The 15,517-nt window shown below is 57.7% G+C and overlaps 1 protein-coding gene across 1 annotated transcript; it reads right to left on the bottom strand.

Moving 5' to 3' along the window:
- Window positions 1-2,261: 2,261 nt before the first annotated feature.
- Window positions 2,262-3,427, bottom strand: POMC (proopiomelanocortin). Its single transcript, XM_086461715.1, has 2 exons — window positions 3,299-3,427; window positions 2,262-2,912 (listed from the first exon to the last, which is right to left on the bottom strand). The coding sequence occupies exons 1-2, from the start codon at window positions 3,425-3,427 to the stop codon at window positions 2,262-2,264; spliced, it is 780 nt and encodes a 259-aa protein (XP_086317841.1).
- Window positions 3,428-15,517: the final 12,090 nt, after the last annotated feature.

Here is a 15,517-nt window from a genome sequence, read left to right on the forward strand (position 1 = left end):
GGAGGAGGGTGGCCTCGGCTGTGGACAAGCGTCCTTCCCCCAGCTCTGTGCCCACAATCCGACCCAAACCCAGTTTCACCTTCATCACTCTTTATAATTCAGTCTTTCCTCTGGTTTTTCCTCCCCAGACGTGGGGAAAGGTCCTGGGCTTCTCTTCACCGTGTGCAGGAACAGGCACAAACCCACTTGCCAAGGCCAAAACGGGACATAAACCACCCAAACAGCCATGTGAGGGGCCAAAATGTAGGTGGTGCTGCACCAGCAGCCCCTCTGCTCCTCCTGATGTTAACGATCCTGATCCAGGACGTCTCTTAGCTAAAGAGTGGGGGGAAAAGCACTAATATGAGCCCTGTCTGCCTTTAGCAATATTTCCACCCTGTTGTACTAAATAAACGGGTACCCAGGCTCTTCAGCATTATCATTTGATGGGGAATTAGTGGTTTTCACTGGGAGGTGGGTGCTGGGGGAGCCCGTCTTGGTCTCATCGCTCCTTGGGGCAGCACCCAGAGGATGCTGTGTTCCCCCCGGCTGCCAGCAGACCCTGTCATCGCGCGTCACATCGAAGTGCGGCTCCTCACTGGGACAGAAACGCACTCTGCCTGGATGGTCAGGAGCTGGCCCCTACCAAAATGCAGCAGGCTGACCATGAGCCAGCCCCCAGTGCCCTCTCCAGGCTGGCTGCAGTGAGCCCAGCCTTGCTGGAGCCCCACCGCCGGCTCCTGCGAAGCTCCGGAGCTGGGGGTGCAAAATTGCCCTTTCACAGAATCCCAGAATGTGAGGGGTGGGAAGGGACCTCTGGAGATCATCCAGTCCAACCCCCTGCCAGAGCAGGACCACCCAGAGCAGGTCACCCAGGAACGCGTCCAGGCGGGGTTTGGATGTCTCCAGAGAAGGAGACCCCACCACCTCTCTGGGCAGCCTGTGCCAGGGCTCTGCCACCCTCCCAGGGAAACTGTTTTTCCTCATGTTCATGTGGAACCTCCTGTGCTCCAGCTGGCACCCGTTGCCCCCTGTCCTGTCACTGGCCATCACCGAGAAGAGCCCGGCTCCACCCGCCTGACACCCGCCCGTCACGTATTTATCCCCACTGATGAGGTCACCCCTCAGCCTCCTCTGCCCCAAGCGGAACAGACCCAGCTCCCTCAGCCTTTCATCCCGAGGGAGATGTTCCACCCCCTCCATCCCCTCTGGGGCTCTGCACTGGACCCTTCCCAGCAGTTCCCCGTCCTTCTGGACCCGAGGGGCCCAGACCTGAACACACTATTCCCGATGGGGTCTCACCAGGGCAGAGCAGAGGGGGAGGAGAACCTCTCTGGACCTACTGACCACCCCCTTCTCATACCCCCCAGGATGCCGCTGGCCTTCTTGGCCACGAGGGCCCGTTGCTGGCTCATGGGCACCCTGCTGCCCCCCAGGACCCCCAGGTCCCTTTCCCCTACGCTGCTCTCCAACAGCTCAGTCCCCAGTCTGTGCTGGGACATGGGCTTGGCCTTTCCCAGACACAAGACTCCACACTCGCCCTCGCTGTCATTCATCCAATGTCTCCCCTCCAGCTCTCCAGCCTGCCCAGCTCTCACTGAACAGCAGCACAGCCCCCCGGGGGGGTCAGCCACTCCTCCCAGTTGTGTGTCAGCAGCAAACTGGCTGACAGGGCACTCTGGTCCCTCACCCAGGTCTTTGATCAATATATTGAATAGTACTGGTCCCAGTACCAACCCCTGGGGGACTGGGACTTCTCCCCCCCAGCCCTCAGCCCGCTCCCCAGCACTCCCCCAGCCGTGTCTCCTTACCCTGCAGCGGCAGGATTTTCCTTTGCAATTATTTTTTCTGCCCCTTGACAAACCCCAGCCACCCCCGGAGCTGTTGCCGACACCTGGTGAGTTTGCAAAAAAGAAATGTGTGGGGTTTTTTGGTTGGTTGGTTGGTGGTTTGTTTTGGTTTTGGTTTTTTTTTCTAGAATTCTTTTAATCTATCATTTACAGTATTGTACAGCTCGGTGAAAATACGAAAATCACCCGGCGTGCTCCAACCTGGGCACCAGCCCCGCTCCCCGCGCGTGTCCAGCGGGTGCGGCGAAGCGGTTGACGCCTTTAACCCCAACCTGCTCCCACCCAGGGAAACCCGGGAGCGGACCCCTCCGGAGCGCTAGTGAAGAATGATGGAAGGAGTGATGTCTAAGTGAAACGCATGCCAGCGGGAGACTAAAGCTACGGGGTAGGGGGGTGGCGGCGGGGGCGGGACGCCCCTCGGGCTCTCCCCCATCACTGCCCCTTCTTGTAGGGGCTTTTGATGATGGCGTTTTTGAAGAGAGTCACTAGGGGGGTCTGGCCGTGCTCCGAGGTCATGAAGCCCCCGTAGCGCTTGTCCTTCAGAGGCGCTTGCCAGCGGAAGTGGCGCATGCGGTAGGAGCCGCCGGCCTTCTTCTCCTCCTCCTGGCCTTCCTCCTCTTCCTCCTCCTCCTCTCCCTCCTCGGGCAGCGCCGCGGCGTCACCGAGCGCCAGCTCCCGCCTGAACTCCAGCGGGTAACTCTCGGCCGACTCCTCCTCCACCCCGTTGGGGTAAACCTTGACGGGTCTCCTCTTGCGTCCCACCGGCTTCCCCCAGCGGAAGTGCTCCATGGAGTAGGAGCGTTTGCCTTCCTCCCGCTCCAGCCCGGTTCCCTCCTCTTCCTCGCGGCGGGACGGCGATGCCAGAGGTGGGTTGCCCCACGCTGACGCCGCCGACGCCTCCTCCCGCTTGTGCCCCCCGCCGCCGCCGCCGCCGCTGCTGCTGTTCCTCCGGCCAAACTTGTTCCAGCGAAAGTGGCTCATGACGTACTTGCGGATGCTCTCGGAGAGGGGCTGGAGGTGCCCGTTCCCCGGGTAGACGGGCGCCTCGGCCGACAGGTCGGCTCGGCACGCTGCGGCACACGCCTGCACGGGGGGGGGGAAAGCAGGGGGGCGGGGGGGGGAGATGTTGGGGAAGGGCGAGCACACAGCCGGGTGGCCACCACCTTCTGCAAGCACCCTTGGGCGCGGGGTGAAGGCGCCGGTACCCAAAGCGCCGCTTCAGGGAAGGAGGCTGCAAGCTCAACAAAAGTATTTTAGCATCATCCCCCCCCCGCAGCGTGAAGCCAGGAGGCACGAGCCCACCGAAACCTGCGGGTCCTTGGGGCCGAAGCATCCCCCCCCCCCCTGCATTGAGGCGGGTCACCCCACGGTGTCGGTGTCCCCATCACCTCCTCCCCCCAGCCCACCGTGCCTTGGATGGGGAGGAAGGTCAGAAACCAAAGGCACTGGAGAGCACTCCCCAGGCTTACCAAAACGCCGGCCTCGCTGGTGAGGTCCTGGCATTTGCCACTCTCCCAGCACGGGCCGCTGGCGCCGGCGAGGTGCCAGAGCAGCAGCCCCAGCACCACGGGCAGGCTGCTCCACGGCACGCTCGGCATCCTGGCCGGGGGAGCGAGGCCGGGCTCACACGAGGGCTGCAGGCCCAGAAACCGGGCAGGATCTGTGGGGAAAAAAACAAGAAAAAAAGGAAAAAAAAAAAACCCTCTTTTTTTTTCCCTTCAGGAGATTCTTGAATGCTTTCTTCGCTGTGTCCGCCTTTCCCTTTTCTAAACTGTTGGGGTTGTGGGAGCAGGATCAAGCTCGCTGCAAAGGGATGCTCCTCCCTACACCCCCCAGGAGCATGAGGGTGATTTTTGCCGGAGGAGAAACTGAGGCACAGAAAAGGGAAGGCAACACCCGAAGCCACCTCCCTGCTTGCACCCACTCCTGCTCAGCCGCTCCGAAAATAAATTGGGCAACGTTTCCCCCCGCCCTGCCAGCTCCCTGCCTCTTCCTTTCGCCTTCCGAACCGAGAGGTGGCTCGCTGGAGCTCGGGTCTTTTGTCACCGCTACCGCAGGTGACAATCGCTGGCGGCGGGGCTTGCTGCCGCCTCCGAGGAACCCCATAAAGATGAGTGATGCTGTGAGGGGAAAGCGCTAGGGAGCTGTCTCCGGGTTTCATCCTTTGCCGACCGCTTGCGGCTTGCAAGCTGATTCCTCTCAAAAAAATCCGTGCTCCCTCCTAACCTGCCCTGCGATGCCCCTCGAGAGGCTGCAAAACTCCGGCGTGGTGGGAGACACGACTGTCAATAGCATTAAATTAGGATTAGAGGAGTAAGACGTGAATATTTTACATTAAATAATAGTGAAGTCGGTTGCTTGGCTTTGGGGAAGGGTTATGGCAAGCGCTGGTGGTGTTTGGGATGCGGTGTGCCAAAATTAACCCAGGATCCAGCTGAAACTGGGGGCGGGGGGGCTGAAGCGGCCGTTGCTGCTGTGCCATCAAGGATGAGGTTGGGGTTGGTTCCCGGACACCCACGGGACCTGGTTCCAGGGTCCCCCGAGGATGCCCGGTTTGTTTTCCTTCTGCAAACCCCAACTCCTTCCCAGGCAGCTGTGTTTAACTTGGTGTGGACTCACGTGTCTCGCCTTCCCCCGTGCTGCGGGAGCTCTGCGGGAGGAAAACCCCTATCCCACATGGAAAGAAAAGAGAAGAAAATAAAATCTCATTTTGGCCCAAAATGTGCAGCTGGAGGGGCACGCTGACCCTTCCCTCGGGTGCCAGAGCCGCCAGGTTGAGCCTGGGTGGAGGGGGACTTTCTTTGGCAGATGAAAAAAAAGATCCCGATGGTTATGAGAGCGAACAGCAGTTCCAAAAGGGGGGGTGAAACAGTGAGACAGACGCAATTTAACCATAAAGGTTGTCCTTCTGTCTTCTGCCTGAATTTGTGGGTGTCGCTGCCCGGCATCCCCCAGCGCAGCAGCACCGGGGGTCCGGGGCGGCAGCGAGTAGCACCTCTGTGGCACTTGAGCACCTGATAGTGCAAATAAACCCGACAATAAGCGGAGGAAGGGAGGGAAGGGTGTGATTTATTGCCCATCCTTCGCTAGGAAACCCCTGCCCGGCAGCCATCCGTCACAGCGTGTCACCCCCCCCACCGCCACCAGCGGTGACCGGTCCCCACCATCCATCAAGCCCCTCTTTTTTTTTTTTGCAACATTTCTCTCCCTTCCGCGCACCCCAAAACACACCAGGGAGCCCCACCGAGGGTGGGGTCACTGGTTTTCGGGGCTTACCTGTGGCCAGGGTGGGAACCCGACCGCTGCCACCGCGACGCCTTCCGTCCCCCTCTCCCGCGCGCTCCCGCAGAGCGTCTGCCCCTCGGCCGCTGGTCCCCGTGGCTTTTTATAGCCCCCCACGACGATCGCATCTGCCGGAGGGAAAAGGGAGGGGGGAGCAGGGGAGGGGGGTGGGGGGGCGAGAGAGACCATTCCAGGTACCAAACAAAAGATGAGCAAGCGACGGGCGTTCGCCGGATCCGGCCCCGTGGCGGACGGAGGGATTAACATCTCCCAGCGAACCGCAGCTGGCAAAGTTTTCCGGACGAGGCTGCTAATTGCGTTGGCAGCTTTGGAGCTGGGATGAGGCGGGGAGGGAGGAGAGGGGGGGGTTGGATGGAAAAGTCCTTCACCAGGTACCAGCCGGCACCGACGGCGCTGGGTTTGGTTGTTTATTACCGGCGTGGCGGACGGGAGCATCCGTCACCGCTCGGGCTCAGGCGTGGGAGGGCTTCGCGCTCCGATGGGTGCCGAGGGTTTGGGGGTGCCTTTCTGCAGGAGAAAAGGGGATTTGGTTAAAAGCAAACCTCTCGGGACAGCAGCAGCCCGAGCAGGGAGGGCGCAGGCAGCGGGTATCTCTGCCTGGTGTGCCAGGGAGCCCGGTGGCCACCGACTTTGGGTGCAAAAGCAGCGGGAGAGAGGTTTCCAGCCTGGGGGGTGGGTGGCTTTTCCAGAGCATGGACAGGTTTAGGTGGGTTGGCCAGGCTCACAGCTCCCTTTCCGCACCCATCAAACCCCAGCCTCTCCGCTCCACTCGAGCTGGACCAGCTTTGGGCTGTGGACGCTTTCCCTGCTGCACTTCTGCCCAAAGCCCAGTGGAGTTCGTGTTTTCTGTAGGGTTGGCCTTGGCTACTCTCTATGTAAGAGCAGTGGTGGCTTCCAGGAGGTTCCTTCATGCTCCTTGGCCAACGGCGAGCAAGAGGGATGCTCCATCTTCTATAAGGTGTTCAGTGCAGGATAGCACCTTGGGGCAAGCCTGGAAGGGGGCTGGGGGGATCCAAGGGGGTTGGAGTGACGGGGAAACTCATGTGGTGCCAGGTTGCCAGCCCGCCTGGACAGCCTAGAGGGCTCAACTCCCTTTTTCCACCCAAAAGAAGGTGGCAACATGCAAACCGTCCCTGCAGGTGGCTGTGGCTTTGCTAACTCCTGGCTCTTACCAGGGGTGGTTTGGAGTAAACCCACATCCCAAAACCCCGCCAGGCCCCATGCAGGAGGTTTAACAGCAGCAGGACGGTGTTCAGAGCTGGTTTACAAGAGTTTGGGCGGCTTTTTGCACCCCATGTCTCGTGTCCTTGAGGCAGATTTGCCTCTGACCCTGCTCACCACCTCTGCTGGCTGCTCTCCACAAGCATCCCAGGGTGATGGCACCAGTCCTCAGTGGGGCATCAGGATCAAGAGAGGATTTTTAGGTCCTTTTTTTTCCAGCTCTGGCCTTACCCAGGTGGAGAAACACATCTGCATGGGGATTTTCCATCCCTAGGATGTAAAGCCAAGGTGGCCCTTGAAGGTTGGACCATCTTTCCAGAGCACTTCACAGTGTTGTCTGTCGGGTCCGGGTCCAACAAAGAGCTCAACATGGGCTGTGAGCATCCATCCCACCAGCCCGTGTGCAGTTGTCGATTTGCATGCTTGTGAGAAGACAAACTGCAGGGCACGGTGAAGCCACACGTGGGCTCACCTTGGATGGGCAAAGGATTTGCTCCTATTTTACTCAGCGCGGTCTTCTGTAGGGAAAGGAACCACCCCAGAGGCAACCTCCCAGGGAGAGCAGCCCGTAAGCGGGACACTGGGGCCGGAGGGTCCCAGAGTGTGGTCAAGCCGCCTCATCCAGACGTCTGCCTCGGGGTGGAGATGCTCCACCCTGGAAAAGACTCCTCTGGAGATCCTCCCCTCTTTCCAACAGGCAGAGGAGAGGCTGAGAATAAACAAAAAGGAGGTGGGGTGTCCTTCGGTGAGCTGCAGATGTGCGCACCTCCTTGCCAAAGGATATCGGGGTGTAACAGATTCACCCCAGGACTGGATGAAACCCTCCATAGCCGGTTACCAAAGAGGTGAAGCACCAGCAGTTCGAGGAATAGCCTCTGTAGCCTTTCGGTTTGGTTCACACCTTCTCCAGACCCCCATCCACCCCAAATCCACCCCCGAATCCCTCCGCCTCTCGCCGCAGCGCCCACAACTGCATCAGCTGCCTCCATCCTCCCTGAGAGATCCCCCCCCCTCTCCCTCTGCAATATTTTTCCATGACAGAGAGCTATTCTGAGATACTTTATGGCCCAAACCGGAGCTATGATTCCCACTTTAAAGGCTCTTTCATCTTCATTAGGCCCATCTGAGTGGTTTATGCTCATAAGGAAGATGTGAAATCTGTTTAGGAAACCTCATTGGAGGTGGGGGGCTGAGATGAAGCACCCTCTGCCGCGGCTTCGGCAGCCGAATGCCTCCGCGCTCGCCAGCCTCGCAGCCGGGGCTTTCAGACCTCCCTCCTGGAGACGACCACAACCCGAGCTCAGCCTCCCTGCTCCCGGGGAGGAGAGCACAGCATCTCCCGGGGACGTTGGTGCCCCGGCAGGAGGATGCTACCTCCGCCGTTGGGGTGCTGGAGGGCCCGGGTCCCCCTCCCAGCGCGGGGCTGCTCCCGGTGTAACAGCAGGATACTCCTTATATTTTATTACACACCTTATTCATCTTTTTCTTTTTTCCCAAAGAGAGCCCAGTGTGGAAACGATTGGTGGATGCAGCCACCTCCCGGGCAGATAAACAGGAGGGGTGGGGAGCCAAGATGACAAGAAAACGACCCTCCAAGCAGGGAGAACATCCCATTAGGAGGAACCTCTTCTTTCTTCTCAGGGGAGAGCTGGAGACCGCCCAGGACCATGGAATTACGTCGCACACGTGCTTGCAAGAGCAGCATCTTCCAACCCCCCGCGCTGAGCGTGGCCAGCAGCAAGGGCTCTGCTCCAGCAAACCACCCAGCCCTGGAGGCCTCGCTTGAGGGCTGCCTTGAATGACGTCTGGTGGCTTCATCGCAACCTTGTCCTCCTCAGAGCCGCGCGCTGAGGGCGTGCAGCCCTTTTCCCGGCAGGGCTGGACGCGGGGGGTGAAGCATCCGTGGGTGAACGGGCTCGTTCGCCGCGTGGTTTCTGGCCTTTCCGCTTCAATGGGGAGAACAGGTCGCACCTGGGTGCGAATGAGCTCCGGGGCCGGGTGCGAATGTCACGGCTGACGCTCAAATCCCGGTGGGACGTGGGGCAGCCATCCCACCAGGCTGTAAACACCGGCGTCGTGGAGGCGGGAGGAGCGCTGGGGCTTGCGAAAAAACCCTTGTGACGCCCACGTAGGTCTGTCCTAAGACCCGCAGGTCCCTCCGGGTGCCGTTGGGTGCCACCACAGTCCCCTTCCCTGTTACCTCAGGGCAGATTTCAGTGCTTTGCAGACAGTTGACCCATCTTCTGTTTGAGCAGGTCTCCTGGGCTCAGCACCCATCCCTGCTCCCGCCTGGGTGTAGCTGGTGGGGTGGGGAGTGGTGCTGAGGACCCTGCTCCATCCGGACCATCTTCATCTTCTCTTTGGTGAGACAGGATGAGGATGGATTCCCCAGGGCAGTTGCATTAAGGGGTTGTGTAGGGTGTAAAGAGCAGGGACCCAGGAGACATCCAGATGAAGAGGTAGTTGGATCACCACCGTAAAACTCTCTTCCTCCATCACTTGAAGATTTTCAAGCAAAAGACACTTATTGATGGTCAATCGGAGCCTTGGAGCCAGTGACTGACACGTCACCCATAGGATCAGGGCCTTTTTGGGTGAGTAAATGGAGGTGATCACATCTGGGCACACCTGGAGCTGTAGTTTCCAGCTGGCTTCGACAAAGGGGACCCTTCCGAGCCCACCCGTGCCTGCCTCGAGTCTGTGGCAGGCGGTGAAACACAAGCCACGCGCCTTGCCCTTGGAGGGAAACGCTGGCGCTCGCTCTGTGGTCGCTTCGCCGTAGGAGCAAGAGCAATTCTGAAGCTCGAGCCTGGGAATCCCACCACTGTTTGCTTGGCTGTCCTGGTTTGGGCTAAATCAGAACGAATTCTGCTTTAGTGCTTTAACTTTTCAGCCCAGTCTCCTCCAACTATCGGCCCTGTCTGAGCCAGCAGCACGTTTCCCCAGGCAGCGGCTGCTCCCAGCAGTGCCAACCCCTGGGGGTCACAGCCAGCCCCAAGGGATGGGCTGCAGAGAGGCCCTGCCTGGGACTGGTTCTTACAGCGACCAAGGTCACTGCTGAGTCTTGTGCCCGTGTTGGGCTGCGGGAGGGAAAAGGGTCCCCAGCCCGAAAAAGGCCGCCCCTGCAGGGAGGAGCGAACCGGCCAGGGGACCCAAACCTGACCCACCGAGTGTTCCACCCCACGGACGGCACGGTCAGTGCAAAGCTGAGGGGGCACCAGGGTCAAGCTCTCTTCTTCGGTGGCGACACCTGAGGAGGGCTCTGTCTGTCCTTCTGTCGTCCATCCCGCCCCGTGCGTCCCTGAATCCAGGGCCTGAGCCCAGCTCCTGCCTCCCGTCCCTGTCTGCTGCCCAGTCCAGCCTGGGACTGCCCCAGTGCCAGCCCTGCAGCCTGGTGGGGACGTGTCGTCATCGGGGTGGGGGCAGTTGGGTTTGGTGTTGGGTTTGTATCTATTTGTACATATTGTAAAGATTTCATTATTTCCTTATTCTTATCTTTTCTTTGATTGTTACTGTTCCATTAAAGCTGTTTTAGTTTTCTTTTCCAAACTGTCAAGTCTCTCTCTCCCTTGTTCTCTCTCCTTTTCCCTTCTGGGAGGGGAAAGGGGTTAACAGAGAGCCTCTGTCATGTGTTAGTGGCTGGCCCAGCCTCAAACCTTGACTTTGGCCCAGCAGGTACCTGGTGCCGGGTTTAAGTTCACGTGAAGGTGCTGAGCTCCACACCAAGAGCTGCCCAGGGCAGCCTCCAGTAATAAAAAAACATTATATTTTTTTAGCTAGGACGTGGCACACATGAATTGCAGAGAGGGGCATCCTTTTGCTTTCTACTGGGGTCAACTGATTTTCTTAGTGGCTTCAATAAGAGCAGGAACAGACATAAAATGGAAGAAATAAATGGCTACACAGCGCGTGAACTAATGGTGCTTGCTGCTGCTCTGCCTGAGCCTACTGATGCCAATGCCTTTTCCTCAGCACTATTTATATGCTAAAATCTATAATTGTGCCTGATTCTCTCTGATTTGAACCCAAATTGGGCCTAGGAACAGACAGCTAAAGGCGTTTGAGGATCTGAACAGTGTCACTCTGATATTTTTGCTTGTAGGTTCTTTTCTGGGATGACTTCTGATGTTTCTGCTTGTAGGTGTTTTCTGGGATGACTTCTGATATTTTTCACCCGTGGTTTCTTTTTCTGGCATTATCTTTTCTTCCTCATGTTTGCGAAGAGCTTGAGTCACATCACCACGCTGGATAGATCAGGCACCGACTAGAATTGCAGGATCCTTGCAGGCTGCAGCAAACCCTTTACCCGAGCAAGCTCCTGCGAGAGCGAGAGCCTTTTCATTCTGAAACGGGCTTGTTCCTGCTGCTCTTCTGGGTTCACGGGGAAGGACACATCTTCACTGCAGCAACTTGTGCTCGTTGGGAGGAGAGGCTGATAAGCAGCGCGTGCCCAGAGCGATCTGTGGGTCACGGTGTTTCAGAGCCCTTCGTGGATTTTTGCACCATCGTTTCCAGTGCCCCCTTCAAGCCAGTCAACTTGCAGCACCTGCAGCATCCCTTGGCTGGGAGCTGCACAGCCCATCTCCCGGCTCTGGCAAGAAACACCTCACTTTTAGTTCAAAGAGCAACATTTCCAACGGCACAAGCACTTGAGAGGACGCTTGCCTTGCTCATCAGCTCCTGATCACCCTTCCTGACCCTGATCTCCTGTAGAAATGATGCTCTGGTGGGTACCAGCTGCACATCTTGCATGAGGACAGGGTGCGTGGCGCTGGTTTTGCACCAAGCAGAGCGTGATGGGGATCTGGAGCCTCGGGGAGCTTGGCTGAAGCACAGGGGATTTGGATGACCACGGTGTTGGCCTGAGGATGCTCCTCCCAGGCAGCATCTGGTCTTGGTGCAGATGTAGCTGGTGAGCAGAGCCAGAGACAGGGGGGAGAAAGGCTCTCTGTGCCTGGGGAGTGATGTGCACGACCCCAAAAGATGCTGCGGCGGGGCAGCCTGGAAGAGCAGGTGAGGGAACAAGAGCACTTGCTCGCTCAAAGTCTCCTTCGAAAACCAGCCTGTCATTTGGGATTTGCAGCTTGGGCCGTGGACTTTCCTCCTTAGGGAAGGTGTTGGTTTGCCCATCAGTCTCTGAGCACCTCCTGGCACGTTTATGCCCTGAATTTCTTCAAATATTGGTAGGATGGAAAATGTCAACCTGTTCCGGCACCTCCTGAATTCCCTTGTCTTTCTCACCTTGGTTTTTCCAGCCAGCGAGTTCATCCCAACTGGCCAAATCCTTTCAGGGAAGCCCTGACCTGCAGCTCCGTCCTGATCCCTGACCTGCAGCTCCTTCCTGATCCCTTTAGAAATTACAACAGGAGTCTGCCGCTTGATTTTCCATGCCTTTGGGAAGCTGGAGTCGGGCTTGGCTTGGCTGTCACAACTGAACTGACTCGAGCCCCTCTGAAGGGCTGAGACTTTATTCCTGCTATGCTCGTTTTTCCCCTGGAGCCCTCCAAGGGATCAAGGCGATGGCATTCCCGAGCAAGGACCAAGCTGGCTCAGAGGAGGCTTTTGGCCGCAGAAACGGTCGCTGATCTTCTGGCAAATGAGCCCAACACATCACAGGTTTTGTTTGTCCTGGTTTTGCCCCACAATGCCCATCTCCTTGGACAGCACGGAATGGACAAATACCACCGCGATCTTTCTCTAATGCACCTGGTGTTCTCACATGTGTCAGATCAGGCGTCACCGGGCATCACCAGGCGTCACCAAGCGTCACCAGGGAATCACCAGGCATCCCCAGGGCAACACCAAGCATCACTGCGCATCACCACGCATCCCCAGGCATCCCCAGGGTATCACCAGGGCATCACCAGGCATCACCAGGGCATCACCAGCCATCACTAAGCATCACCAGGCGTCACCAAGTGTCACTGTGCATCACCAGGTGTCACCAGGACATCACCAAGCATCACCAAGCATCACCAGGTGTCACCAAGTGTCACTGTGCATCACCAGGTGTCACCAGGACATCACCAAGCATCACCAAGCATCACCAGGCACCACCAAGCATCACCAGGTCATCACCAGGGCTCACAACCCCCTCCACGCCTGCCTTCAGCATTCCTGCCAGCCCAGAGCTGCAAAGCAGACATGAGTGCTCCTGACCCCCATCCATTGCAGCTGATATCCCCCTCGTTAAGAATTTTTGAGGGAAATACAGTTGACTTCTTTTCTTGGAAATGCTGGGCACCAAAAATACCCCTGGGCATCCTCAGTCCAGGAAAGACACAGGTGTCATGGAGTGAGGGTGCTGTAGGAGCGGGGAGATGGTCACGGGTCTTTGAGGCCGTAACCCCCGGCAGGGAATTATGGCTTGCGTGGGAGTAAGTCCGTTTTCTCAGTGAAGGCTCAGCTCTCTCCGTGGTGAACTGCTTTGAAACCTCTCAGAGCAGCCGGGAAGGGCAAGAAGAGGGCAGCTGCCTCTCCGGCTGGGAGTGCAAGCGGTTGTTGGGGGCGAGACAGCATATTGCATGGGAAACCCTCCCCAAGGTGCACCTCTCGCTCCATGACAGCTAAAAAAAAAGCAGGAAGTAACTATTGCACCTTGCTTTTAGACGGAATTAAGCTCATTTCAGCTCCTGGTTTTGCAAATTGGCCTGCAAACCTCTGGCCAGGGTGAGGGTACAGACCTACCCCTCTCGAGGGGTTGTCCTGTCCCCAGGAGAGGGACACCCCTCCTGCCCAGACCAGCTCCTGCCACCCATCCGAGGACATGGAAGGATGTGACTCCTTCTCTGGTGACAGCAGAGCCAGCCCAGACCATGGGCTGGGAGGAGCTGCCTGATGGCTAAAAGTGAGTGGGATAAATCTTGCCTTCCCTCCGGGACTGTGACTGGATCATCCCCTCCTGCTTGGCACGGCTGCGCAGCCGGCCCTGGGGGTTAGGCCAGGGCAGAGCCCAGGGCAATAGGAGAGGTGGGGTCAGGAACCCCAAATTGCCCAGTTCAGCATTTTCTTCCCTCATTCACACCGCCTTCCTTTTCTTTTTCATCTGGTTACACACACGCACATGCTGTACACACACACACACACACACACACACGCACTTGCACACCCGGAGCCAAATCCCCGATTATTGCCCGTGCCCCTAAGAGGGATTACAGCTTCTTAGGAGGGGAGCTGGCTTTCGGCAGGGTTTAGGAGCCCAGCAGGGACTTCATTCCTACAACCCAGAGCTCACGCTGCGTTTCGGGCTCCCGTTGGGAAGAGAGCTGCACCCAGCCCCTTCTCCAGCCCCAGCGATGCTCAGCCGCGTCCCATTTTCCTCCTTTCTGCGACTTCATCTCTCTTTAAATCACACGTTGACTTGGCAGGAGAGAAGAGAGGGCGGAAGGGGGCTTTGGGAGGCTGCAAGAGAGCAGCAGCACCAAGGAACACGAATAGCTTTGCTCGACCCTTTGAGATGTTGCCTCTGCCCAGGGCTGGTGCTCTCAGGGAGGATTAAGGGCGAAGGCGCTTAGCAAAGCCCCCGGGGCAGAGCCGGATCCCTGTAGGATCCCAAAGCGGCCCCGAGACCTGCGATGCCTTCCTGAGCGCAAGCAGCTCCCCAGCTCTGGCTGGATCTTAAATCTCTCCATCTGATGCCCCCACCACCCTTCCCGGGCAGGGGTAACCCAGGGCAGGAAATCCTGGGGCAGTTTTGAGTCCAGGGCTTGGGGTTGGCAGAGATCACGAGCCATGGAAGCCCATGGTCCCTGTACCTCAGGGTATGGCTTTTGCTGATATTTGTGGAGCGTGACCGCTAGAGCACCAAAGTTTACTCTAATTTTGGGGCTCCGTGGTCTTCAGGAGCTTCTGAGCTGCCTCTGCTGATTATTTTATAGCAAATCACTGATTATTGATGTTAGTGGGGTGAGCTGGTTTGGGTCAGTGCAATCCTGAGAGGTTGGGGTAGGTAGAGTTGGGTTAGTTTGTCCTTTTTTCTAGGAGACCAAGGCAAGGTCAGGGACAGAGGGTTATCCAGGGATACCTGGGGGTCTCTTCACTCTGTTGGGCAGAAGCAAGAAATATAGAAATATTGCATTTTTTTGACTTTTCTCCCTCAAAGAGAGACCACGTGAGAGCCGGTGGGTTGTTTGCGCACTGAAGGCATGTGAGCTGCTGAAGGCTGGCCGTGGGCTCTTCGAGGAGAGGAGAGGCTGCAGCACCTGGGCAGTGGTGGTGGGGACCTCATCTCCTCCAGAAACTACAACTGGGAACAGATGGAGTGGGATTTGGGACAGAGTGGGAAGAGCAGGTGTTGCATGCCCACGGAAATATGCATTCCTGCGCTTGGGAGGAAGCAGAAGACGACGTGCTCGCAGCAGGGGAGGATGGTGGTGGCACGGGCTTCGTGGCGCTGCTCTTCACAGCACGTTGGGGAGATGGATGCTCAACAACAGCTACTCCCCAGCAGGGTGGTGTAACCCACATCGGTGACTTCAGAAAGAGTTGGCCAAGGGGTACCTGAGGCTCTTGGCGTTGGCTTCAATTAGTCCTGGAGGGGTTGTAGCTGATGTCCCCCCAAACAGCGGGGAAGGATGCCAAAGAGAGGCAGACTAAACACTGAGCACTCAATCTTGAGCCTTTTAGAGCCGTTATTAACATCACCCAGGCTCTCCCATTGAATTCCCCCCCCACACACACACACCCTCCCCTCTCCCCTCTCCCCTCCTCGCTAAATGCTCCCCGAACAACTCAGACATCAATCGAAGGCAGGAGAAACAGCCGCGCTTTGTCTCCCTGAAGAGGCAGCTTTGCATCAAGCCCTGTCAGGGCAGCTGGTGGCGAGCTGCCGGCGGGGACCATTTCCACGTCTCCCTTTGTGAAGGAGCAGCCTTGAGCGAAACGCCACTCGAGGGGCATTGAACGAAATGTACGTTCGCCTCTTCCATGTGGCGCTCGGCACCCGTCTCCGCCTCTGACGCTAACGATCCGGATGAGGGTTGGTTGGGTTGGTTTGGTTTTTTTTTTTTCCAAGAATAATGAGGAAAAACGAATGAAAGGGAAAAGGGGCTGAAGGAGGGGAGGTCAGATCCATTTAGGAGCCCAAACATTTGCAGGGAGAGTGCCTCCTGAGTGGCCGCACAAAGGGCCTGGCTGTACCTGGCTCCGTCCCTCCTCCACCTCCT

This window comes from Leptosomus discolor, chromosome 2 (genome assembly GCF_034619465.1).
Source record: "Leptosomus discolor isolate bLepDis1 chromosome 2, bLepDis1.hap2, whole genome shotgun sequence".
NCBI classification, from domain to species: domain Eukaryota; kingdom Metazoa; phylum Chordata; class Aves; order Leptosomiformes; family Leptosomidae; genus Leptosomus; species Leptosomus discolor.